The sequence below is a fragment of the Lagopus muta genome, chromosome 2 (assembly GCF_023343835.1).
Source record: "Lagopus muta isolate bLagMut1 chromosome 2, bLagMut1 primary, whole genome shotgun sequence".
Classification (NCBI taxonomy): domain Eukaryota; kingdom Metazoa; phylum Chordata; class Aves; order Galliformes; family Phasianidae; genus Lagopus; species Lagopus muta.
The window spans coordinates 34,302,853-34,329,243 of record NC_064434.1 but is presented as its reverse complement, the minus strand read 5'-3'; the positions used below and the strand labels follow the sequence as shown (position 1 = coordinate 34,329,243).

Here is a 26,391-nt window from a genome sequence, read left to right as displayed (position 1 = left end):
ACGGGCGGGGAGGAGCGCGCGCGCACTACCCATCCCCCCGCGGCGCGGGGTTCGACCGGGGAGGGGCGAGAGCGGGCAGGGAGCGCGCGCGCCTCCGCGCGTCACGTGACGCCACGCCACGCCCCCTCCAACGGCCGCGCGGCCACGTGACGGCGCTCCCCGCCCTTCCTCCGACCAGTTTTGGCGGTAAATGGTGGTGGTGGCGGCCTCGCGGCTTCCCTCGAGCCTCGCGGGCAGCGATGGCGGGCGGCCTGGCGGCCTGGGTGTGTGAGGGCTCCTTCTGCCTGGTCAGCTGCTGGTGCTGCCTGGCTTTAAGTGTGGCCCTTTGTTTCTTGTGCACCACGTTGAGTGCTCTTAACAGAGCGGGAAGTTGCAGGGGCTGACCTCCTTAGGGTGATCCCTTCTCCTCCTGAAGTTAGCAGAGGGAAAATTACATAGGTTTGCATGTATCCCTCACCGCCAAGCTGCGTGTTACATACCCAGTACTAATAAGCGATGCAAATACCAGGAACAACTGCACAAAAGTTTACTCATTCCTTATGAATACCTTATTCATATGAGTGAGGATAGTGTGTCCTCCGGATAACTCTTCCAGTTCTACTTTGCGTTATTCACAGTTTAATTTCAATTAGGTTCACTTACAGGTAAGCCACAACAGCCAAATGCGTATTCATGGGTGCAGTTGTTTTTGTTTGCTGCCTCACTTCCTCGTTCCCCAGAGGGTTTTCAGTGTTGAGCCTAGGCCAGGAAGGAGAAACTGGCAATATGAGGTTCTTAAACAAAAGATTAGCGTGTAGAGGTGGTAGAGTAAGGACTGTTTGTTTTGTTCTCATCAGGATCAAGTGGAAAGAAGCCTGTCCTTCAGCTGTCCTACTCCAAACAGGACTTGCACAAAGGCCCCCAGAGCGTTCCTGTCTTTAATCACACACAGCTCAGAGGCGGTTAATTGCTAGACTTCCACTGTAGAGACCAAAGATGGAGTTAGTAAGTAGAAGGAAAGACCACAAGCGGCCTTTTATTCTTGCTTGACAACAATGAAAATATGATGACTGCTACTGAGGAAGTGTAGCAGTGTCCTAAAAAGAGGTATTTCAATACTGGGTAAAGAGCTGTAATGCTCATCCTGTTGTTGAATCCTAACAGAACATAGAATGGAATATATACAATCATAGAATGGCCTGGGTTGAAAAGGACCACAACAATCTACAAGTTTCATCCCCCCTGCTATGTGCAGGGTCACCAGCCACCAAATCAGGCTGCCCAGAGCCACATCCAGCCTGGCCTTGAATGCCTCCAGGGATGGGGCATCCACAACCTCCTTGGGCAACCTGTTCCAGTGCGTCGCCACCCTCTGTGTGAAAAACTTCTTCCTAATATCTAACCTAAACCTCCCCTGCCTCAGGTTAAAACCATTCCCCCTTGTCCTATCACTCTCCGCCCTTGTAAAACTTATGGAAAAGAAGTGCAGATGCCTGAAGATGACAGGAGCAAAAGAGTTACTACAGAGAAGGTAGGCTTTACAGATACCTATCTTCTTCACAGATCTGTGGGTTAAACAATGAGACTGTGAAAAAAATGTGAATATAAAGCTTAGGAGATTGACAAGGGGAAATGTACAATTAAGCATTTGTTGTGCTGGAATATAAGCAGAAGAGGCAGAAGTGTCTGGAGGGGGAAAGGGCAATGAATCCGTGGAGGAGAAGAGTCTAAGGAAGAAAAATGGGATAGAGACACTGAGGAAACAACAGGAAAAAGGTGTAATACTAAGAATGGAAAGATCCGAGTTTTATACTAGCATGAAGATGAAATTTCTTGTTAAAAAGAATTGACAGGCTTATTACTGGAGGATGCCAGAAATAAAGATTTAAGATGAGGACTTATAATGGTAAAGATTCCTCATTGTCAAAAATTCATTTGGGATTCAGGTATGCTCTCATCCACTCTTGCCACTTGACTGACTCAGTGCATACCCACAGTGTGGTGCTTTCCTAACTCCATGTTTCACTTCCCATGCCTCAGAAAAATCTGTCATTAAGAGAATGCATGTCTTACAGATCTTCAGGTACTTCGGTTGTATGTTTTGAGATGCCGATTGTGGCTGGAGACAAGGTTGTCTTATGAAAAATAACAATGAGAGTGCTTTGTAAATTGTATATAGCTGGCACCTAGGAGAAGGACTATCAACTCTTCCTGGGAGAATGTCCTGTTAGGGACATAGGAACAGCTACAATGTTTATATATCTCTGGAACCCAAGCAACAAAACTGGAGTTACTAATTCTTAAAGGATACCAGGAGATATGGCAGAGTAGAATTTAGGACAGGAACACAAATAAAAGACACTTAAAACTTTTACCTGTATAACACTTTTAAAGTGTTATACAGGTAAAATCAATTGATGGAGGATTAAAATTTGCAATGTGATAGATATTTAAGAAAGAAATAAACCTGATAGAAAAGTTAAAGAAGAACTTGTTTGAGTCAATATTGGAGAAAGATGGCAAAGAGTTTCTATTAGACGAACATGTGTGCTAGAGACGTTTTATTTTAAGTCTGGGGAGAAATACTTTTCATAAGATTATTAGGAAAATTATTCACTTAGAGCAGAGCCAGGTTAGTAACACATTTTTAATTAAAAAGGTCAAATGATGAAATTAAGGGAATGAGTTAGTGGTGACAGTGTCATTTAGGTGGTTGTGGACTTGCATGTGGGGAAGGTTTGGCATCGGTAAAATGTCTGCAAAAAATGGTATCTGAAATTCATATCTCAAAGTAGAGGGATGGTTGGTCACAGCTGTGTAAATAGCCTCTTCAGAAGGGTTATTGAGAACAATCAGAAGCTTGAAGGGAATAGAACAAAATGATTGCTTATAAAAGTATTAAGGAGGGTAAGAGTAAAGTGAGAATTGTCAGAAGCCCAGCTGAGTTTCCTTACAAAGGAAATTAAAGCAGAGGCTAATGAGAAAGAAGATATGAAAATGAATGTTTCCACATTGGAGATGAAAGCAAAAAACCTATCGCATACCCATCTGAGACATCAGAAGATATTTATTCAGCCAGAAATTTCCATTAATGATGTAGGTACAAAAATATGAGCTGTAATAATGAAATTTGCTGATGACACAAAATAGCAAGACACTTTCAATAAGAGAGGGATCGAGATTGGATGACCTTGAAATCCTGAATAATACAATGGGATTAATTTTCAAAATGTAAAGTACAGGGAGACTGATAGCAGGCAGTACTTTCTTCACAGGGGAAACGCATCAGTTGGAGATGACAGTGAGTGGAAGGTGTTCATTGTATTAGTTGACATTGTCCAAGTCATATATGTGTGCTCTGTCTACCAAGAAAAAAAAGGAGGAAGCTTGTAAAATCACATGGCTTGACAGGTCAGATATTTCCGTTAGATACTGCAGGTAAAAATAAAACATCTAGCTCATCTGAAACAATTTGTGCTATCCTGGGCGCTATTGGTCAGAAAAGATTAGATTGCACTGCAGGAGGTACAGAGAAGGGCATGAGGGATTATAAGTAGGACGGAGAATCTCTTTATGAGAGGAGAATATAAATCGTTCTTTTAGCTCAGTGGAATAAAACATAAAAAGAAGTGTGATTTTAGTCTAGAAACACTAAAATGTCAGTACAAAAGCTTTTCAAGCTGAAGGATGATACTGGGTGAAGAAAACTGCCGAAAACATTGGAACAAACTTAACTATCGTCTTAGACAGTGCATACTGCTGTTTCCAGGGTGCCAAATTTGTTTGTCCACAGCACTATAAAAGAAACTTTGTGAGACAATCAAACAGCAGCTGTGTGCAAGGCAGCAGTAGAAAAGATCTGCTGATGAAAACTGAGTACAGATGAGACGTGAATTCTGAAAGGAGGAGAAAATAAATCCCGTGTATTTATATCTTCCTTATTGATACTGGCTGCGGCCATTTTCACCCATGTTTGAAATCACCTGTGTAGGTTTATATAGCCATATTTTACGGTGATTGAAGCAGTCTAAATATTCCCCAACAGGAATAAGAAAACACGTGCAGAGCACGGTCTGTAGGTTGTCTCTACCATCAGCCGGATGAGGGAAAGGAAAATGTTTTTGCAGATTTCAGATTGCATGGAGAATCCATCTTTCCAGAGGAAGGGAATTACTGAAGAGGGAGGACAGCACATTTCAACACACTTGCTCAGATCTTGGATTGAGCTGTTTTCTCAGAAAAGAGTATCTTAAGTTAGTTTTAGAGCTGTCTGAAAAGAAGGGGAGGGGTTGCATTCTCCTTTTAAGTATTTTAATAATAACTTTAATACTATTACCTGCAATTAATGGTGCTTTTCTAGCTTTCCATTGTCTTTTCTGTTTATCATTTTCCATTGTTCGCTGAGTGATGTACACTGCCTGCATGTTCAATAGGTTCTTGCAGAGTTCTAGCTGTAAACTGAATGAATTACTGAAAGAAATGCTGTCCTGGAGACTGACATGTTTTCCCATCATTGTGCTATTTTCTTCATTCCCTTCCCCGTTTTGCAAGATAAGCATTTAAATTAGGATGGCTCCACAGAGACCTTTTTTTTCTTTCATTTTACATTTTGTGTATATGAACTGGATCTTTTTTGTGAGCGCAGGAAAAAGAGCTTCACTGGGCACCAGGATAGGACATTTCTTGTGAAAACTTTGGGGGGAGGAAAAGGATGTTTAAAATAATGACCGTCAGTATTCCACTTAAGCTGAAGGATGCAGGTGCGAGACCAATTAAAAGAAATTGTATTTGCTTATATTCGTTTTGGTCTGCCTTTTGTATTCCCTTAATTTGCATTTTAGCTCCTTTATGATCAATTAAGTAGTGACACACACAGCTAGTAGTGGCACACAGCTCTTTGCTGTGATGAGGAAGATAAATGCTTTTTGAGAGTGCATTTTACAGTAACAGCTATTTTTAAAAAGAATGTCTTTGAATTTTATTTTTTTCAGTGAATAAATAACTGGGCATCTTTGGTGTAATACAGATCCATGTGTCCATAGAAGGAAAAAAAGGTGCATCCTGCAAAGGGCAGGCGTAGGAGAAGGCAGAGGGATGGATTTTAAACAAGGGTGGTGTAAGTGCCCTGTAATTCCTTACCCTTCTCTTGCTGATGATGAACTGCATGTACTGCCTGTTACAGCAATATTGATTGCAATCAGGTGATGAAGCCGTTGCACAGAGAAAGAAACCACTGCAGTGAAAATGAAAAGATGGAAATGTAATGAATTCTTGATTCAGAAATGATTTATTGGAATAAAATGAAAAAGTCGTTCTTAGAGCTGAGAGGTAGTCATGGGAATAACAGAAATGCTGAAAGAATATCACCATTTTAAAATAAAATCTATTTCAAGCTATATATTTATCTTCAACAGCATTCCCGCACTTTTCATCAACATTCCTTATACTGCAAATTTTCCTCTCTCGCAGCCTTAGCTTTACTTACAATTAATCCACTGGTATTATAGTGATGGAGATTCTTGCTGGAATGCATTAACTTCCTTCTTTAAATCCCCCCTGAGGCAAAGCACTTGAAAAATATTTCCTTTGTCTAGGACACACAGTTTAGTAGCTCTCTTCTTACAGTGAGATAGCGATTCTTTTGCAGTGATTTATGCATACTATTGAAATACAAAAACTGCATTAAGTTATGCTGCATTAAAAGATCTGAGACACGCATTCCATTACTTAGGCGCAATTGCAAAAAAAATGTAGGTCTGATCCTGTTGCCGTTCAAGCCCATGCTTTCAAAAGCACTGAATTGAGATGTAATATTATTGGGAGTTGAGTAACTGCTCACCTACAAGGAATTACCTTTCAAACTCACTGATGACTATGTACGCACATGCACCTTTTTTGTTTCTATTAGACGAGCAAAGTTGCTGTGTGCTCTTTCAAGAGAATTGGAGTCGGGGCTCCTGGAGGGAAGATTCTGCCGGCTCTGAAATAGCCTGTTTTAATGCTCAGCAATCCCAATTGTTTGAATGTGTTTGTAATACCTAACTCAAACCTCTGCTGCAAACGGATCTGATCTTTCTCCTTCCTTTAGCTGTCACGGTGGAACAATGGCCACCGAAACTTTTATGACAGCCATCTGCACTTTGAAGTGCTGCTATAATGTTCCACCTTAATCCCTTCATTTCTAAGTTTACAGCTTTATTTCTAAGCCATCCAATCCTTATTCCTTCAGCTGTCCTCACTGTTGCACTTTTGCCCCTTGGTGGATCGTCATCGTCTTCCTCAGCGTACAGTGACTGATTCTGAGCACAGCGTTGCTCTTGCTGGGTCTTGCCAGAGCTGAGTAAAGTGGAGTAATTACTCTTTGTATCATACATCACAGTGTTGACTCTTCAGTTTGTGATCTCCCACGTTGTTTTCTGCCTACACAGACATTTCATATTCTGTATTTAATTTTCGTTCCTCATTAGATATCCCTTTGAAGAGCGGACCACTTTGTAATTTTCTGTTTTATATCTCATCTGGTTGATTCTGGTTGATTTTAAGCTGCCTCTTCAATTTCTTAGGCTCATTTTTAATGCTACTTCAAAGCGTTTTGCAACTTTTCCCAATCTAATGTCATTACCAAACTATGGAAGCACACCCATGTGTCATCATCTTGAGGTATAAATGGAAGTGGTGAATAAAACTTTCTCAGGACAAACTCCCCTGGCTGTTCTCTGGACAGCAAACCATCAATTATGGCACTTTGGGAACAGTTTTTCAACTGTTGCACCTACCAGGTTGCTGACTGGCTCTGAATATGCTGTCTTAGCTTGCTTAAGAAGACGCGTATGGAATAACATCGAAAGCTCATCACTGTTAAGAAGCATCATACTGGCTATTTCCCACTTATTTGCTAGAGCAATTATCCTGTCAGAGCAGGAGATTAGCTTCAATTAATATAATTCATTTCTTGACAAACCCATTTCAACTGTTTTTTAATTATCATCATAGTTGTCCAGGTATTCATAATTTTTTAAATAATTTGTTCTGTTTCAAGGGCTGAAAGTTAGTTTGACAGATATAGCGTGCTCCAAGACCTTTACCCTCCTATTTAAAGGTGTTGCATTTATACTTTCTAGAGCTGGAACCTTTCTTTCTTGCTCACTTTTATTTCTTGAAAATGATCATTAACAATTAATAGATTACTGCAGTTAGTTCTCCGAATATTTATGGGGAATTCTATTGCAGCCCAATGACTTAAACCTCTAAAATTTTTTTGCTTTTTTTTTTCTTCTCTTTCCAGTATCATGAGTTCAAGGCTGGACTACCTAAGCGACGTAGGTTGCTCCAGAAGTAGTGCCTCCTACTTATTTCCAGGGAAAAAACAACAGGTACAAAGAGCACAGTAACACCAATTGATAAAACCAATTATCAGCTACAAAATGCTATTTTTCAACATACTCACCATCATTAGCTATGCATTTCCAGCAGCAATGAACAAGAGCCTGCATGCCAAGCTGATAAACATCTGTGCCAGTGAGGTGACTCCACTGTCACTGTCACAATTTCTGAAATACACCACCCACCTCCTCACTGTGCTCACACCCACTGTTTGGTCTCATGAACATTTAGCAAGCTTTGGTGAATGTCAGTGAGTGCCATTTTTTCTACGTGGAGGAATTCAGTAGCACGCATTTGCTCCATATACACTTCCACGTCAGACACCATTTTGTCAGACTGCCCCTCTGCTGCCATGTGTCACACAGCAACAAAGTCTAATGGAATATTGATAGGAAGGTTCAACTTCTACTGCTGTGCCACCAGCGCCTATGTCTAACGTTGTGGGTTAACATAACAAAATAGGAGGCATGGCTTTTGTGGCAGCCCTTGTGCTTGGCAATCCTGATGCCACTGTCTTGATTCTGCAATGTGTGTGCTCAGTGTAAAAAAAATTGTTGTAATCAGCAAAGTACATGTGCCTATGTACACTCAAGCTCAGCCAACTTGTAAGTACATGATGAAGTGCTTACTGAAATCACTGGGACTTACTACATTACTGAAGTTAATGAGACTTCACACCAGTAACTGCTCTGCAAACAATCACAGGCTGCTAAATGAGAGACCTGATGTGCTCTTGTGCCCTAAGTCACGTTTGAATGTCTTCTAGTTGGAAATTATTTCTCTCTGCTTGCCTGTATGGAAGGAAGGAGTGTGCTGGTGGGAAAGAAAAGCAGAGGGGAGTGCAGTCACCACCAAGTGCAAGCTGGTTCCGTGCAGTGATGTTAAATTCAGATGTGCATCATCCTGCCCTCAGATGGATGCAGTGAGCTCCATGCTGAGGAGGGCACCAGCTTGGCTCCAAAAATGATGCAGTGCAGGGGACATCTCCATACCCCTGATGGGAAGCCTGGCTGCTCAGCTGAGCTCAGTAATTCTGAAGTGAGCAATATGCTGCTATCTGTTGTTTTTGGTACCAAGCTGTTGTGTTCATTAGGGGCCATAGCACACTGGTGGCTGTTCTGCTGCAGTTCAGGGCTGGCAGGATGTGTCTAGATCCTGGGTTGATAAGCTCCTTGGTCTTTTTTAACCTGCTTTCAGAACTGCTGATGAAAGTTGTTAAGGCTGATATAGGGAATAAACAGAGCAAATTTAAACAGACTGCTAAAAAATGTGGTTTTGGTCTTCTGGAGTTTGCTGTGAACTCTGTCTGGACAGATGTGAAAATCTCCAGTCCAGCCGTAGATGGTCACATTTGAGCTAGTTATCTCTTTTCCCCTCCTAAGCAAGGAAAGTGATCAATTCATCTTGTCCTGCTGTAGTTCCAAAAATAGATCCAAAATCTCATTTGATTCCAAAGAAATCTAGAGAACCAGCTCAGGTGTCGTATGATGTTGGAGTGTCCTCATTTGGTCAGAAAAATCCCAGGCTTATTTAAGTCAAAATATGTGTAGTCATACACTCAAAGATAGGTCCCAAATATGATAAATAATGAAAATGTCAGTTCATATCCTTGGCTGGTTTTTTGTTTTGTTTTGTTTTGTTTTGTTTTGTTTTGTTTTGTTTTTCCCCCTTCATTTCTTTTTCCCCACTCTTCCATCTGCATCCAGTCTGATTTTGTTGGGCTTTACTTTACTGGACTGATGAACCACTTTCTTTGTGATTAACACTTTCTTATTTCCCATTTGTAACTGATGCTGAAAGCAAGTTTGTGTTTAGGATTTGGTTGAGAGTGAGAGAAAGCATCTGCACAGGGTTTAAATTTCCTTCAATCATTTTCTAGACCACCGTCCAATCATCTCATGATCCACCAGTGGCTTGCAGACAGCAGGATAAGTGACTGATGTAAACTGAAGGCAGGCCCAGAGGACTCAGAGCACAGAAATGATCTAAGGGATGGATAGGCTCCTACGAGAATAGGCTGAGAGCTGAGGCTGTTCAACCTGGAGAAGAGAAAGCTCTAAGGAGATCTGAGTGAGGCCTTTCAGTATCTAAAGGGGGCTGAAAGAAAGAAGGGGACAGATTCTTTAGCAGGGTTGGCGTGATAGGACAAAGGGAGATGGTTTCAAAGTATATCAGGGGAGATTTAGACTGGATATAAGGAAAAGGATTTTTGCAGTAAGGGCAGTGAAGCACTGGAACAGGATGCTCAGAGAGGTGGTAGATGCCCTGTCCCTGGAAATATCCAAAGTCAGGCTGGACAGGGCTCTGAGCAACCTGATCTAGCTGTAAGGTGTCCCTGTTCATGGCAGAGAAGTTGGTCTAGATGACCTTTAAAAGCCTCTTCCAACCCAAACTGTTCTCTGATTCCATGACTCTCTAACTTTTTTTGCAGGGCCATTGGTACAGCCCAGGAAACTGAACCCATTTCTTGCTGCCTTCCCTGTTCAGTCAGTCATATCTGTTCATGATTCCTAATTTGTAGTTTGCTTAATACAGCCACTGGTGCCTTTTAGAACACACTATTATTGGGTATCAGGGTTGGAGAAGTTCCCAAGGGTACCACTGCCTGTGTTTCATTGCATGTTAAAGCAACATTGATGGAAGATCTACAGCAGAAAGCTGGGAAACTCTTAAAACAGGAAGACATTGCCACTGAGCTTTGCTTTTCACTGTCAGTGTGAGCTGACTTCACACGTGCAACTCTTTAAATCAATAAGTCAATGGCAAACTTGTGGCCTTGTTTGCTGTAATGAAGCAGTTGCATTGCCACATTCTGCCTCGTATCAGACAGCAGCAGATCTGGTTTAAATGGCCAATGTGCTCTGCCCATTCCAATGCTGCTATGGAGCTCTGTTTAAAGTTAAAAATGGGTGTTTAAGCTTGGTAAGGTTTATTGAGGTTAAGGTTTACTGAATAACAACATTTGCTATTTATTGATACTTTGTTTGGTGTATTTGATAGTGGCCAACAGAAATGACAAATCTCCTATTGAACATTTAGACACAGTATTTTAAGTGTTTTCAAATTGAAAAATTATAAAGGGCATCTGAGGAAATTAATACAATCAGTTAATGAATGGTTGTTAAGATACTGGGATGTTTTTGTTCTCTTGCTAGCTCTGGCTTCCTACTTGGAACAATGTATGGTGTACTCCTGAAGAAGAAATCAGCATCCTGAAGCTGGAACCGAGGGTTTGCTTGAAGGATATTTGTGGCATTTGCCAGCCTAGGTTTTCACCAGTCTGAATATCTACCTGTACTAAAGGCTCTAAGAGCAGAAGGAGGTCAATGCATATCCCTGTGAGATCAAAGCAGGTACTGTTAAGTGCATTTCATATTAGTCTTTGGGCTTTTCTACATCTGTTAGGTCACTGGGAAATCCTCCTAGAGAGGAATAGCTCTGGAAAGGTTATTGCATTTCTGCAGGCCTGCTTACTGTCATCACAGAAGCTGCCCTTGCAGCACCATCTTTTAAAAGCACGTGGTGCATTCCCTTCTTAGTATCAAGAAATGCTGAGTGTTGGTATTTAATTGTTATATTGTCTAGGAGCCGTAGTCATGGGTAAAAACAGTTTGAGTAAAAGGATAGCCCTTGGTTTAGAGAATTGTCAAGCTAAATATCAAATGAGATGAGATGACAAGTGAACACAAGCAAAGAGGAAGAATATAGGAGGCAATTAATAGATAAGGTCAGTACTCAAATTCTTTCCCTTTCTGGCCTCCTGGATGGGCATGAGAGAACTTGGGAAACAGCACGGAACCCAGATTGTCTTTCGTTTTGTAATCTAAGTTTAGCTTAAGAAATAACCTGGACTACAAAGTAATGGTATTAAATAAAATGGTATTTTAAATTTAAAATGGTATTTTTACATTTTTGCTGCTGCTTGGACCTCCTCCCCTGCCCTCTCCCTTCCCACAAATTTACAGTTTAGACCTGTGCAGTCTACTCAAATAGACATTTAGATTAAATTCGAGACGTTACTATGATTCATCACTGTCCCTCTGACGACAGCCGTGTAATGCTGCAGGCAGAGAATGGCTGCTGTTCTGCCTCTTGATAGCATCTAAATTTCAACAACACGGGAAATCAGCTCTCAGTATCCAGCTCTCAAAGCATGGTAAAGTCTATACCGAGTGTTACCATGTAAATTTAAGCCTCTTTTATTTCTGAAAGGTAGCTGCGTGGAGATGGGCAACATTGGCTGGGTATGACTTGGTATTATAACGCAGTAGCCCATTTTGTATCAGCTTTATCGTTACCACTGATAACAAAATACCTTGTATAATTCCTTTTATGTATTGCTCTGGATGTCTCTCTGAAATATGAAGCATATGCAATTCAGAGATCCTCCAGAGGGACTGGGGTCTCTGGTCAGAGACCACTTAGGTGTGTTGATCAGGAGAGACTGTTGTGACTGTCTGCACTTCTTAGACCTGGAATATCATCTGAAGATTTTAGTAAAGCCCAGAGCATTGGTTTGAGATCAGATATCAGAAGATATCCAGGTATCACCTGCAGTTGGGTAGAACAGGAGTTTGAGGGAATGGCTTGATTCCTCCAAACACTGAACAAGATTGTAAATTCTGCAGGGCAGAAGACCGTCTTTTTCATAGAATCATAGATTCATAGAATCACTAAGGTTGGAAAAGACCTAAAAGATCACCCAGTCCAACCGTTCACCTATTCCCAATAGCTCCCACTAAACCATGTCCCTCAACACAACATCCAGTCTTTCCTTGAACACCTCCAGGCTCGGTGATTCCACCACCTCCCTGGGCAGTCCATTCCAGTGCCTGACCACCCTTTCTGAAAAGTAATACTTCCTAATGTCCAGCCTGAATCTCCCCTGCCGTAGCTTGAAACCATTCCCTCTGGTCCTATCACTAATGACACGAGAGAAGAGGCCGACCCCCAGCTCACTACAACCTCCCTTCAGGAAGTTATAGAGAGCAATGAGGTCTCCCCTGAGCCTCCTCTTCTCCAGGCTGAACATTCCCAGCTCCTTCAGCCTCTCCTCATAATTTTGTGGCTTTTGTGCACAGGAACATCATGGGATAAACCGGTCCCAGTGACCCCAACTGCTGCTATCTAGGGTTGTGCCAGGCAGGCTCATGACTGCTGGGTTTCACTATGGATTTCTTAGGTGCTACTGCAATCCGGATCATAAGCAGGGTGAGCCAGATGACCTGCAGGTCAGAGTGCTCTGTGCAGTGCCAACACAGAGGCTAACAGCAGCCTGCTAACAAGCCTCTTTGTAATGTGATAAAAATACGCCGTTTTCCTCAGAATACATTTTCCAGTAATGTTTCTATGTCAGTGCATTATTTTTTTTTTATCATCAGCACTATAGGCTACATCTTGCCGCATTTTGATTGAAATTTGATGAACTTCAGCAATTTTTTTGTGCTTTCATCTGTAAAAAGCAGGAAACACAGTCCTGTGAAACGGGAATGGAAATTTCTTCTAATAGAGGAGGTGATACCGTGAGTGTTTGAGAGAGTTCAGGTTTTGGACTACAGGGAGCTAATCTCAAATTGTATGAACAATTATTTTCGTGTTCGAATGGTGCGAGTTGCTGAAATTGCTCATTGTGTATATGAGACATCCTGCATTATTGATCAGAGTACTTCAGCACTGGCAGTATATCTGTCCCTTTTACAGGGCTGTTTATCTGCTGTAAGTCTAATCATCCATTCATGTGTCTTGGTTTTTGTTTTTTAATTAAAAAAGCTAAATACTGAAATATATTTAAAGCTTCGTTTTCCATCTCTCAAGGGCTGCCCTTGTGATGTGGGAACATAGTCACTGCTTCAATTCGATTAGTAGTCTGTTAAGTTTAGTGTTTTACTTCTGTCTGATAATAAGCACTTACTGTTTCAGAAGTCGAACAAACCTAGTTATCTCAACTGAGCAATGTTATACATAAAAGCAATAGCCCATCCTGACCTTGTGATATGGGTTAGTCACTGTGAGGTGTAGTTAGTCATATGAATTAAAAGTAGAGAAAACAAATATTGAAATGCATTCTGTAAAGCCCTCGAGGTCAAACCTACACGTTAATGACATTTTGTTTGCAGTTCCGCAGTACTGTGACAGTTATTATATTATCCACTCTAATTTTGCTCAAAGGAATTGGATTTCAAATAAACCTATTTCAAAAGGAAGCATGAAAAAAGAGCTAAACAGAGGCCATCATCCTATTAGTACCATAAGTATCCTAACAACATGCCATGATTAAAAATTTTGACCTTGACAGGTTAAGGAAAAAAAGGATAAAAAATGTAGATATTCCCTATAATCTGTTTTCTTCAGAAGCAGGATTTTTAGTTTGGAGTTAGTTTGGTGAAATGATGATTTCTGCACGTATTTCTGGAGTTCTGCTGTCTGTAATTTCAATTCCTTCAAAAAACAACTAAAAAAGAGACGCATATTAGTGAACCCTCTTTCCACCATGGTTTTAGAAGAGAAGAGGCTTTGCAGTCAATTATTTATGTGCCATAAATACTAAAAGCTGTATTATCTCAGAATAATCAATGTTTGGCTGAAGCTTGAGAACACTAACACCTAATCTTAAAAGTCCAGATTCAGTTTCATTTGAAAAAAAACGGCAGAAGTCTCACTGATTTTAAATGAAGGAGAATGAGGCCAGAAAGTGCTGCTTTGAGAGGTAATTTCAGCTAATCAGTTGAAAACATCTGTACAATGGTAGAAAACATGACTTTCACTCCTTGTGTAATGCTACATGACACGTTTCAGCAGACAGGAGCTCTATATGTTAAAAAGCTGTATGTCTGTGTTTTCCACAGCCTTGGGATGTCTTGTTTAAGTGAATAACTATGCTGCTACATCTGAGAACAGACAGAGGGCAACTGGAGGAGTGATGGTGGAAGAGTTAAATGGCAAGGAGCTGGGAGACTCAGCGCAATACTGAAATAACTGCATATTTCCAGATCAGATTATATTTTTTCTTTAATATCTTTTCTTCCTTGAATCCACGGCAAATCTTTCTTTCTGGGGTATGCTGTCAGCCATTCTAGTGAAACCTTTTGTTATTTTGTTATCTCTTTGGTGATTCTGATAATTTGCTTATGTCAGTGCAAAGCACTTGAGGGAGGATCTGTCCTCCAGAGACCCTTGAAGATGACACGAACAATGAAGGAAGTGACACCCAAAATGTGAGATAGTATCAGTGACTGTGAGTTCCTCTGGTGCAGGCTCAGAGCTGGTTGCTAAGTAGGTGCTGGAAGATTACAAGAGAGAAGAAAACTGTTTATGGTGTTCAGTGTGTATGAGTGCTTCTATCCTCAGAAGGGAGCCTGCTGTTTTTAGAGGTCATGCAAATGATAAAATGTAGATTTTGATTGTATTTGGAATAGATTCTGAAATGTGATAGAGGGTGGTGACACCCTGGAACAGGTTGTCCAAGGAGGTTGTGGATGCCCCATCCCTGGAGGCATTCAAGGCCAGGCTGGATGTGGCTCTGGGCCATTGTCTGGTGGGTGGTGACCCTGCACATAGCAGGGGGTATGAAACTAGATGATTGTTGCGTTCCTTTTCAATTCAGGCCATTCTATGATTCTATGATTATTATAAAACCCCTTCAGAACTCAACGTGCTTATCCATCCAAAACAGAAATGCTATCAGAACTTCATTTTAAGGGTTATTTTCATTTCCCTACGTAGAAAGAGAAGTAAAACCAAAAAAGAAGGCTGGAATGGTTCTGAAGAATATGATTCTTATGCAGAAAAAAAAAAAAAGAAAAGAAGAAAAAAAGTATTTGTGTTCTGTACTATCCTTTCTGCTGGAGGAAACATAGCAAACCTTGTATTGCCCTTACTAGCATTTCAGTTTAGTGGTGTTTATCTTTAATCACACTCTGTGGGGATAGGATCTATTTATCAATAATGTTGATTGTCATTGTTGAATTGAAGAATTTTTTTACTGAAGCAAGGGAACCTTTTCCCATTCTTTTATTGAGAGTGCGGGGGAATGCCCTACAGCTCCACAGAGTGGCAAAGAGGAAAAGCTTTCCTCTAGCGGGGAAAAGGCAGCATCAGGAAGCAGCCCCTAGATAAGCAGATATTGCTAAGTAGGGAAGTAGGACAGATACCTTGAGACAGCTCTGACAGAGAAAGGGAGGAGACAGGAACCCACCTGAGCAGAGAAATTCCAAGGAGTGGTAAGGATCCAGCTCCTAGAAAAGTGGGTGGGTTTTTTTCATACTTCCAAAGTAATGAACCACTTTCACTCATTTCTCATTCAATTGCACATTAAGACAGATTTGACAAAGTATTTTTAGTTGGAGATTTGGAACGGCTAAAGAAAGAAATCCTCTTAATAAAAATAGGGGCTTTTTTAAAACTATCTTTTATACAAGTGTAATTCCATTGACTTTATGAGATTTATTTCTAATACATTCTGGTATGAAAGGACTACCGGGTTGTGGGCACTCTTATTTTTCTTTATACTCCGGAGGTAATGTGATCAGGTACTTAAATCATTCCAATGAAAGATTTTTTATAACATTTCTTTTTTATTATTTTGGTGATGCACTGCTATACATAGCCAAATAAGTACCAAATATGAACATACAACACAATTGCCACTGATCTTCCTTATTATGAGGATAGCATTATGCTTTTTTTTGTGAAGTATCACAAGTCAAGCTGGATTTCTCATAGGACTGCAAGCTGAGTTGGGCAAAAAGGGCTCAAAAGGGCAGGATAGAGCCAAGTCAGAGCTACTCTACAAAGTTCAGCAATTTTCATCAAATATTCTTTGAATGACAAGAAATATTAAGTTTCAGTCTTCCAGTGGAATATTTCTCAGTAAACTGTTTACCAGTAGCTTTAAAACGTCAGCTTTATGCTTCTGTTATTAAATGAAGAAATGCTGTAAGAAGAGCAACCATCTTTTATTAGACCAGCTCATATCATTGGATAAAAAACAAGCAGGCTTTCAGGTGCAGAAATCCATCTTCAGTTTTGCAACAGAAGTCAATTTCAAGCCAAGTGCAGGCTGGGGACAATTGTTTTGGATTACACTTTGTTACAGTGATCAATTGAATAAATAGAAGGTGGAAAGGCACCTTGAGGCTGATGAGGATGTTAGTGGAGGTAGGTGTGGTGAGTCAGGTGCAGGTCAGGGAGATGCACTGTGGAGAATGGAAAGAGCATGGGACTGTACCATGAGCAGAGGCTGAGGAACAAGCCAAACAAAGAGTTGGTGAGCCTAAGCCAGCAACCACGTGAACCCTTCAATCTGATGTGGCTTGGGCAGCCACCAAAGGGGATGGTGCAGCCTTTCAGCTTGCTTAGCCAAGTACTGAAAGAGACGTTTAGGTCCATTGACTTACAGAGGCAGCCTAGAGTGAATAACTCAGATCTGGGCAGATAACTTTTAGGCATCTGAGGGGAGTCTCCCCTACCTCAGTACCATGTGAGCTAACTGTGTTGCTGGGGCTTGTTTATGGTAGGCACTTGGACATACACCTCCCATTTGGGTTGGGGAAAAGAAGTGCTGAGTGGGCGCAAGCCCTTCTGTACCTCTTGGCCTCAGATCCAGCTGCATCAACACAGGCTCTCTCACTTGAGAATAGGGACTTGCAAATCTCTAAACCTTAAAAATCTGCATTCTGGTGCCATTTTCAAAAGGGCCTCCACTACACTAGCCATACTTCGAAAACAAGATGAGATCTTGCCCCACATGTAAAGAAGTAATCCTATATTAATCCACACATTTGTTCTCTGGGCATTAAATTCAAGTGGAGATTATTCTTTTATATTTGTGTAGATCTCTGCTGTTTGTTATTTTGTTATTCCCTGCTAAGACAGTGCCATTGCTGTAATTGTTTTTCTCTCTGGTTTCAGAAGCATTAGGAAACCTTACTAACTCTTCCTTTTGTAAAATGAGCTTCTATTCACTGACCAGTGCAGCAAATGACTAGACGCTGGATATTTGAGTTCCCCAGGAAACTCACATGGCATTGAGTTTATGCACACAAGCTGCCCTTTCTTTCATTATGTAAGGAAAAAAAAGATCTTTATGAAAGTTGAGTAGGAGATAAGATCAGTATTGTGGGCTGGTAATTACATAAAGTAATGTTCAGTCATTAGAGAAAATGTACAGTTGATCCTATGGCTTAGTTGTGGGCGAGGAACATGATCTAACTTTGCTGGTATAAAAGAAAGATGCAGCCTTTTTATACATCAGGAAGGTACATCCACACATCAAGGACAGCTCACATTTGAACATCATCCTGCATTTTCTCATCTTTCTGATTTATTCTCACTGAACAAGGGAGGTAATATATTTTTAATTTTCTTTACTGTTAAAGAAGAACAATTACATTTTTTTGACATTGTCTTCTCCTTCTCTCCAAAAGTTTTCTTCTCCTTCCATTCTGTCAAAGTTTTTATTTTGAAAACTGGAGTGAAATGTTGCTTAGGCACTAAGAAATCAGTACTTAGTGTTGAACTGGCTTTGTAATTAACAGTAAACAAGGTTGTAGGATTGCATATTTCGTGATTTCTGGTCGGGTCTGGTAATGCTTCATTAGTAATCTTGTATTTTTATCCTGGTCCACAGTATTGCTGCCAGATGTCAAATGTTACACAATTCATGGTGCTAACGTGTTTTAGAGTCTTTAAGTTGCTGGTTAAATACGTTAAGGAAGAAAAAAGAAAGAAAAGATGTTAGTAAAGATTTCTCAGTCTTCAGTGGTTTGCTAACAGCTTACAAGGTACAAGACAGCCAGAAGTGAAGCATTGGCACTTCACTGTTGCTGTGACATAGCCGTACATCACTGCTAAGCACTCTGGAAAGAAGTAAACACAGTGTGCAGAGTGTTTGGCTCTTATTGGGCACAGCATCACCACAGTCACCATACAGAGCAGCATAGAGAGACATCCCACGTTTTTGCTGAAGACATTAAGTTATTTCCTATGGTCAGTACAAAGATGGCCCATCTAACAAAGCTCTCTGGCATGTCTGTGCAAAGACAAAGACCGCAGAATTTGAGTAGGAATTCTGGTTTCATGGTGTAGAGCATAAATATAAAGACATCCACAGAGTCCCACACGCATGTGTAAAGAAGACCTGTTTGCAATCGCTGATGACAAGCTATCCTTGTTATGGTAACTGGTAATAGGATAACTTGTTTATAGAACAAGACAAGGTATTGTAAATAGTAAGGTGAGTCTTTCACTGCTGGGGAAGGTTTAAAATTGTCGTCTTTCCAAAGATCTGCTAAAACTCACACTTTACATAATCACAATAACCAAATCATAATGTTCCAATAGCTTAAGAAAGATAATGATTAGCAGAGCAAAGTAAAAGCTTAATTTAACTTGGTTGTGAGGTGGTGTAGATATTAACTGGGTTAGCAGCATGGGCACAGTCAGAAAAGAAAACGCAGAACAGAATAAAAACATCGGGTGAAATTGCTGTCATACTGCTGGAGTAGAGACACTCATGTCTGGGCTTTATTGACAGGTCTTTGTTTTTAGTACAAGCCTGACTGTCTGACTCAATAGAGGAAGTGCAAAACTGCAATTTCAATTCCCTTTTTTGGCTAGTTTAATTTAAACAACTTCCCTCTGGGATTGCCTCAGACCCTTTTAATTTACCAAATCATTTTTAGAGAAATTATGACAAAGAAAGCCACAACGTGTTCAGCAAAGAGCATGGAGTCACACAGTAGTCAGTCAATGGCTGTGGTGTCGTTAGAGAGCCACTGGATCATCCAGACTTACCAAAAGGCTCAGGGTGATGTAGAAACGAGGTGTTTTGAAAAGTCTGTCTTTCGTCTTCTCCTGCTGGTAAATGAGCCCTTCCAGCTGGCTCCTTGCACTGGGCAATGTGTTGTCCAGTTCTGAGCCCTCAGATGGAGCAGGGCCTGAAGCTAAACTGTGCTTGTGTGTTCCAGTACAGGCGAGTCTGCCAGCAGTCACACCTCAGCTGTAGTACTGAAAAGAGCACATACAGTAAATAACCTTCCAGGAAAATTCCTATTTGCTGAAGGGAGAGCTCTGATCAATTTACTCATCACAACTTCATAAATGCAACTGAGCTCAGTTCACTTCCTAAAATGTCTGGCACAATCATGTGAATGTTGATTGACATAAATGGTGTGAAGGTCCATCCTGATGTTGTGGACACAGGTGACTTTTGTCCAGGGAGCAGAGCACAGAGAGCTGGGAGCTGCCTTTCAGAAATGTGAGAGCACTGTTTAAAGCTCCTGTGAGGCTACCGTGTTATTCACCCTTCATTGTCCTGCATGTTCTCAGTGTGGCCACATTGAATTAATTCAGTGGACATGGCCAGATCAAGCTGGCTTGGATCTGCCCTGAAAATCTAAAAGGAGGAAGGGGAGCACAAAGCTTACCATATCACAAAACCTGGATAGTACTGAGTGAGCACTGGGATGTGTTAAAGTAAAAGCCCATGACTGAACTTATGAGAAGGCTGAAGCAGTGATGCGTGCCTCACATTTAGTGGGCATTACCCCAGGTTGCTGTGGCTATCCTTTGCTATACAATGCTGCATCATGCAGGCTCTCTTTTTAACACACATCTCCAAGTTTCCCATAGTAGCTAATCTCAGAAGACCAATTCTTTTACTTGGATGGGTTTTTGGTAAAAGCCATAGCAGAGAGAAATAACCACCAGTAGCATTCAGCCTACATGCATACACACGTTTACTAGTCTAGTTTTTATACTTCTTCCAAATGCTTCCTTCCAGTGTTTCCACAGTTTCTTCAAGTGGGTTTTCTTCAAATTTCACCCTGGCTTATCCAGGGTACTGGATAACTCCCTTATCCTCTGTTTCTTGCCAGCATGGACCAACTTGCTGGGCAGGTGGGACTGAGGAGGTGAAGTCACCTATGCCTAGCACCCAGCCTTTGCTTCCCATTATTGCAGTCTCCTCTCCATCCTCGATCTTTGCCGGGCTTCAGATCAATTTCTTATCTCTAGTATTTGCTATTTTACTTTAAAAATTTTTGTTGCCTCTATTGTGCCTTTATAGCTCTCTGACTTGCTCAGAAACTTTGTTCCCTTCCACTTTGCTAATTCTGATGAGGCAAGGACTGTGTTCTCATCATCTCATCTTTGGTCTCAGCATCATCATCCTGGACATGAGATTTTTCTATTTGCTATGGGCATGGGCTTCTCTGGCTTTGTTTCCTTCCTTGTCCTGAGTTCAAAGCTCTATTATATGATCAGAGCACCATAGCAAGCTGACTGCTTCCTTCATCACAGTCTGTTTGATCAATGAACCAAGACCTGCTGGATGTACCTCTGGGAATTTGTATGGCAATGGAGTGTCCCTCTGTTAATCCATACAGTCTTCGTACACATGCCAGTGCTCCAAGCTCACTCAGACGATTGTATCATGAAAGTAGGTTCACACCTTGAACCACCTTTCCATCCAGATGCAAGCAGGCATTATTTGTACATTTCATCACTGCGGCAGTGTCTGCAGGGATTCTGCTGGGGAGATGCAAATTCTGAAAAAAAATAGCTTGCCTGTATATGAAAGCTGATTTCATTTAATTATGCTTTGCTCTCTTGATTTTCTACTATATTTTCTTCTTAGGGACGTCAGTGCCCTTTCCAATAGCATGGCATGCTTAAATAGCCTCTACATCAGATCTCAAGATTAATGTCTTTGTTGCTGGTGTTATTGTTGCTTTCACCATCACTGCATGTTTAGAAATACTTAGTTCCATAGTGGGATTCCTCCCTGGAGAATATTTATCATGAAGTAGCAACAATGACTGGAGTGTTTGGAAGAAGAGCTCTTAACTTTTTTACCTTGCAAAGCAAGTGACTTTCAGAATCTAGAATGTATCAAGTGTTGTCAGCCTGAGGCCTTATCCTGCCTGTCAGCCACCATGCTCTTTGGGGACAACTTCTGTCTTTAAAGCCAAGGGATCAGGCAGCCTGCACGGGGCACAGAAACTGCTTACAAGCTCCTGCTGTGAGAGCCTGTCCTGAGGTGCTGCCAGAACACTGGATGCTGCAGGGCCTGCTGTTCAGACACAGCCCAAACGCACCCCATTTGGCTGCTGGCATGGCCTGGGGCTGTGACTGCAGGAGCAGGGAGACCTGCGTGTGCAGGGAGACCTGCGTGATCAGATAAGCTTTCTCATAAGGCAGTTGGTGGCTGCGATCTGTGGGCTCTGTGTGCTGGGAGCGGCTTGGGACTGCTGTCCCTGGGGGCAGGTAGCAGCAAGTACAGCACTGCTGCACAGCTTCAGCAAAACTGCGGGGTGGGCATGGACAGTGCAGAGCCTGAAGATGTGCCACGTAGCATATGCTTTCTTGCACAAAATGCCCGTAAAGATTTTTAAAAGTTTGAATGAAGCGAGGTGTGTTTATACCAAACCAGCTTTCTATATTCATCTGTTGATCGGAACCCAAAAGCCAATCCACAGTGCCAGTAAAACAAAGCCTGATGGAAATCTCAGTCTGGAAGATGATGGTGACTCTGAACTTGCTGTGACTCTCCTGATGAGGCCCCTGTACCACAGAGGTAGCCCTGAAGGATGCTCCAGGGCTGTTTAAGCTCTCCTGAGCTCTCTTTTGCACCATGTCTCTTTAGGCTTCTGCCTGGAAGGAACGTGTCCCTTCTGGGACCAAGACTGGGTGAGGGCAGCCCTCCTTAATGGAAGAAATGCTTTCTTCCAACTAGGAACAGGACTATGAAAATCTGTTTGTGGGGACTTGGGCACTAAAGTGGTCAGTGTGAGGACAAATAATCTGACTCTTGGCTCAGGAAATTGTCCAAATGTGAAATTATTTTCTCTGAAATTAGTCTTACTGTGTCCTGGATTCTACAGATTCCATTGTCTTCTCCATAGACGTTTGCTGTCTTTTCTGCACTCTACCATAAATATTAGACAGTTACGGTATTTGAAGTTTATATGCTATGGTTTGTGTTAATATTCAGAAAATATTGTTAAGGCCAGAAGGAGAGGTACATTTTTGTTATGAAAGTGGTGATGAAGTCAATTTTCTGAGGCTATAAAATGCACATCAGTGTACTACATTTTCAGTTTCTGCTCTTGGTTTTAAATTGTCCCTGTTACTCATCCTGAATGCTGTATTAGTATGTAGCCTACATGCTGGTACTGTACCCATTCGGAAACAGTCCTCTAAAATGTGCTTATTTGTATTTCCAGAAAGATCATGGATTGCTACAGGAAGTATGCAGCTGTCACTTTGACCATTTTGTCTGTATTTCTGCATCTTCTTCATACTTTCCCAGATGGAGAATTTCTCATGCAGGGTAAGCTACTCAGTATTCAGAAATAGGGCAGTTATAAAGAGCAGTAATTAAACTTGTTTTATAAATGTGGTCATAAATATTATTATTCTATTACATTTATTGATGCTGGGATGTGAAGGTATAATTATTTGAGATAATTTTGCTTCCTATTTCTTCTTTAAACTTGATTTCTCCAGGTCATGAGTCTCCCAGATGACAGTTTCCTCCTCTTGATGTGGTGACCTTAATCCTTGAAACATTATCGAACAGAAATGTTTCATTTTGTTGTACTTCAAAGTATCCAACACCAGGAATAGCAAAACAATAATTTCTCATCTTAATGCATAGAATATATTTCTTCTGAAAGACCTCTTGTGCTGCAGCCAGGGTGAGGATGAGTTTACTGGAACAAAGCCACAGTGTGTAGTAGTGTGGCCATAGAGATCTCCATCAGCATAGCCTCCAACTCACACTTCTTCTCATAGGGTCATATATACACTCCTCACTAACAAGGCAGGTCCCATGGATCAACACTGAGAAAGCAGTGCCTTTAGCAACATCCACTCAGCAACAGTGTTAACACAACACAGTTTGATTCTGTTTGTCCTCTCTGGCCGATCAGGGCTGGGGTTTGTAGTGTTCCTTCATGTGGAGATAGCGTGAGTCCTTCCAGTAGCTGGCCTTAGAACCTCTCTCTGAGCTCCTCCTCATCTCCTAGCAGGCCTGAAGATCATGGTGTCCTACAGTTGCACCCAAGCTTACCTCCTGCCAGGGCCAGCACACTAAGCCTTCTCCTGTGCTGCTCTTGGGGACGGAGTTGAATGCTACATTTTGACGATCAGGTTAGGTGGGCTCCTTTGCCTGCTACAGTTCCTCCCCATTGCCAGGTCTCTGTATGGGTAAAAACCCATTTTCACACTTAAAAAGATTTGATTTTTAATAGTGTTGAACATTTGCCTTCTGCCAATTGATTTTCTTTAATAAGTTTTGAACAGAATAGAGAAAAATGCATGCTATGTAAATCTTGAAGTCACCAGGCATTTTTTAAAATTCACAGATAACTGAGTGTTACTTCCAAATGGGCACTGTCTAGGAAGCACTAGGAAATAGTGCTATTACTAATTATCCATAGCTAATAGATTTTACAGATAGAGCTACTGCAGTAAGCCTACCAAAAAAATGCTACCAACAAAACTAATTTAGAAAGAACAGAAAGGAAATGCTTGTGCCTTACCTGGAAAGATGCACTCTAGGTTTACAAGAAGTGGATGTTGTGAAGACGAAGGACCCTGAAGAGGAGAGCTTTTGTTTCTGTGCTTTTCAGTTCTGCATGCATCAAAAAGCAGAACACAGCCAGTACTTGCTCTTACTGCCTGTGCTTTCCCTTTCTCTTTGAAGATGAATGGCCATCAAGTAAAAGTCTTTTCTGTATGTTTTTATGGCAGGTTGTCCAGAGTGCAAGCTAGGGGAGAACAGATTCTTTTCAAAACCAGGAGCCCCCATTTACCAGTGCACTGGATGCTGTTTCTCCCGGGCCTATCCCACTCCCATGAGATCCAAGAAGACCATGCTTGTTCCAAAAAACATTACATCAGAAGCAACGTGCTGCGTAGCAAAGGCTTTCACCAAGGTGAGAATGTAAATGAGACCATTTAAAATTATTTTAGAAAGCAATGTGTAAGCGAAGCAGTGAATAGAAAATAATATGTTTTTGCTGGAGGGCACTGAGCAGCTATTTGAGGGAAACATCTTTGGTACTTATATAATTTACACTTGTGCTCATTTGTCGTTTTTTAAAAGAAATTAAAATGTTAACCAGTCCTGACTCTGATATTCAGTTGGGTATGGAAACTGATGCAGTGCCACTGACTTCAGTGAAAGTACTGTGACTCATGATGCATGAACTGGATTTCTTGACCATTCATTTTTAACTCTGCTGGGTGTGTACCCTCTCCTTAAATGTCACGAAGCGTGGATTTGATTTTAATTAGTCGCTTTCCTTGCTTCTTTCCTGCATAAGCAGGAATCCTCTGAGAATGTGCCTAGTCAATACTATCAATTACATATATGGGAATGAGGGACCAAAACCATCTGTACTCATTAGATTAATTGAGATGGTGTTTACTTTTAATAGTATAACCGGAAGGGAACTGTAAACACGTGCAGCTACTTTGAGCATTTTTTTAACAGTCCCATCTGGAAGGTTCTCCTAAAGAGAGTTTCTGCTAAAGCTATTTTGGGAGCAATTCAGCTCCAGGTGAAGAAATCTTAAATTGATGTAATCAGTGGTGAGCTAGCTGATGCAAAGCCAAGGTAGCTGTCATATGGTGATCCGAATCATGTTCACTGAATGTGCTGATGAGGGGCTCAGTTCAATTACTGGCTCACAGGTTTGGTGCCATCTGAGATACCCTGGGGTACTCAAGACATCTGTGTATAGCTGGCAGACACAGGACCCATAAAAGACCTTCTGGAGTGGCAGCTGGGGGCTTGGTGGGATCCCATCTGATGTCTGAAAGGGCAATCAGCCTTTCTGTGTACGCAGCTGGACAGAGCCCTGGGTCTCTGCTGACTGCAGTGTGAGCCCAAATACATGACTTACCTATAGATACCTATATCTGAATATGTTTTAGCTCTTCTTCTCAGTAGAGCATACATGTTTTTCTAGACCACCAATATTATGCTTGCCCTGAGGCAGGAAATAAAATTTGGCTGAGATTAAAAATAGCTCATAGTGTTCATGCTTTCTGTTTTTATAATCTCCATGTGAAGTATGTTAAGGACACTTCCTGATTTGTCATAGATTGGTTGAGTAACACTTTTTTGAAAAATAGACACTTTAAAATGTGCCAAATTAAGGACACCAGGCATCTTGCTGTTCAAAACCATCTCATTATATTCTCCAAAAGCCACTGATGATGCAGCTTCACAGACTGGCATTCAGAGGCCATTCTAGTTCAAGTACTCTTTGGAGCCTGCGTACTGCTTGGGGTTAAGAAAAAGGCTTCAGAAATCTTTTGCTTGAGATTGCAGTTTTAACTGTGTAGCTAATCCTAATTATCTTCTTTCTCATGTGTGTGTTTTCTTTTTTTAAGATTACCCTTAAGGACAATGTGAAGATAGAGAACCACACAGACTGTCACTGCAGTACCTGCTACTATCATAAATCTTAAAGCCTGTCCCTTTGTTAATGATCAAGGACAACGGTGAATGGAATATTTGTTTTTCAGCTTTTATAGCAACGCTGTGTATAATCTTGTGTTTTCTGGTCAAGACACCACGTAGACTTTTGAATGAGATGGATGGCTGTTTTATTTCCTCTCTGCTTCTTCATGCATTTAAGTAAGTTTAACTATTTCCATTAGGGATTAGATGCAGCACTTGCATGACAACCATAATCTTGATCTGTTTTTAAAATAAACTGTCAGATAAATTGTCAATGTTTCTTGAGGAAAAATGATGATTTCATAGCTTAAAACAACAAAAATATGAGATTTTGTAGTTTATTTTCAAGTTTGTTTGTTTTTATTTATTTTTCTGGGAGAGGGAGGAAGGAGGAAGAGAGGGGTGGGAAAGTGGGCAGAAAAAGAAACAGTAATTTCCCCTCATTCATTTAGTGGATTTTTTTTTTAAACACAACATTTTGTTTTTCTTGCTTCTTTTTTGTTTGCTTTTTTTTTTCTTTAACTTGTGGCATAAAGCTTAACAGCAGTCTGTGC

The 26,391-nt window shown here is 41.1% G+C and overlaps 1 protein-coding gene across 3 annotated transcripts; it reads left to right on the top strand.

Annotated features, from left to right (window-relative positions):
- Positions 1–62: 62 nt before the first annotated feature.
- Positions 63–26,112, top strand: CGA (glycoprotein hormones, alpha polypeptide). 3 transcript variants are annotated; one of them, XM_048935315.1, is made up of 6 exons: positions 63–186; positions 837–984; positions 7,265–7,352; positions 22,587–22,693; positions 24,118–24,302; positions 25,768–26,112. In XM_048935315.1, exons 4-6 carry the CDS (start codon positions 22,594–22,596, stop codon positions 25,843–25,845), a joined length of 363 nt encoding a protein of 120 aa, XP_048791272.1. In that variant the 5' UTR covers positions 63–186; positions 837–984; positions 7,265–7,352; positions 22,587–22,593; the 3' UTR covers positions 25,846–26,112. The 3 variants fall into 3 exon arrangements, with proteins under 3 accessions (XP_048791272.1, XP_048791273.1, XP_048791274.1); XM_048935316.1 differs by lacking the exon at positions 7,265–7,352; XM_048935317.1 differs by lacking the exons at positions 63–186; positions 837–984 and adding an exon at positions 5,078–5,095.
- Positions 26,113–26,391: the final 279 nt, after the last annotated feature.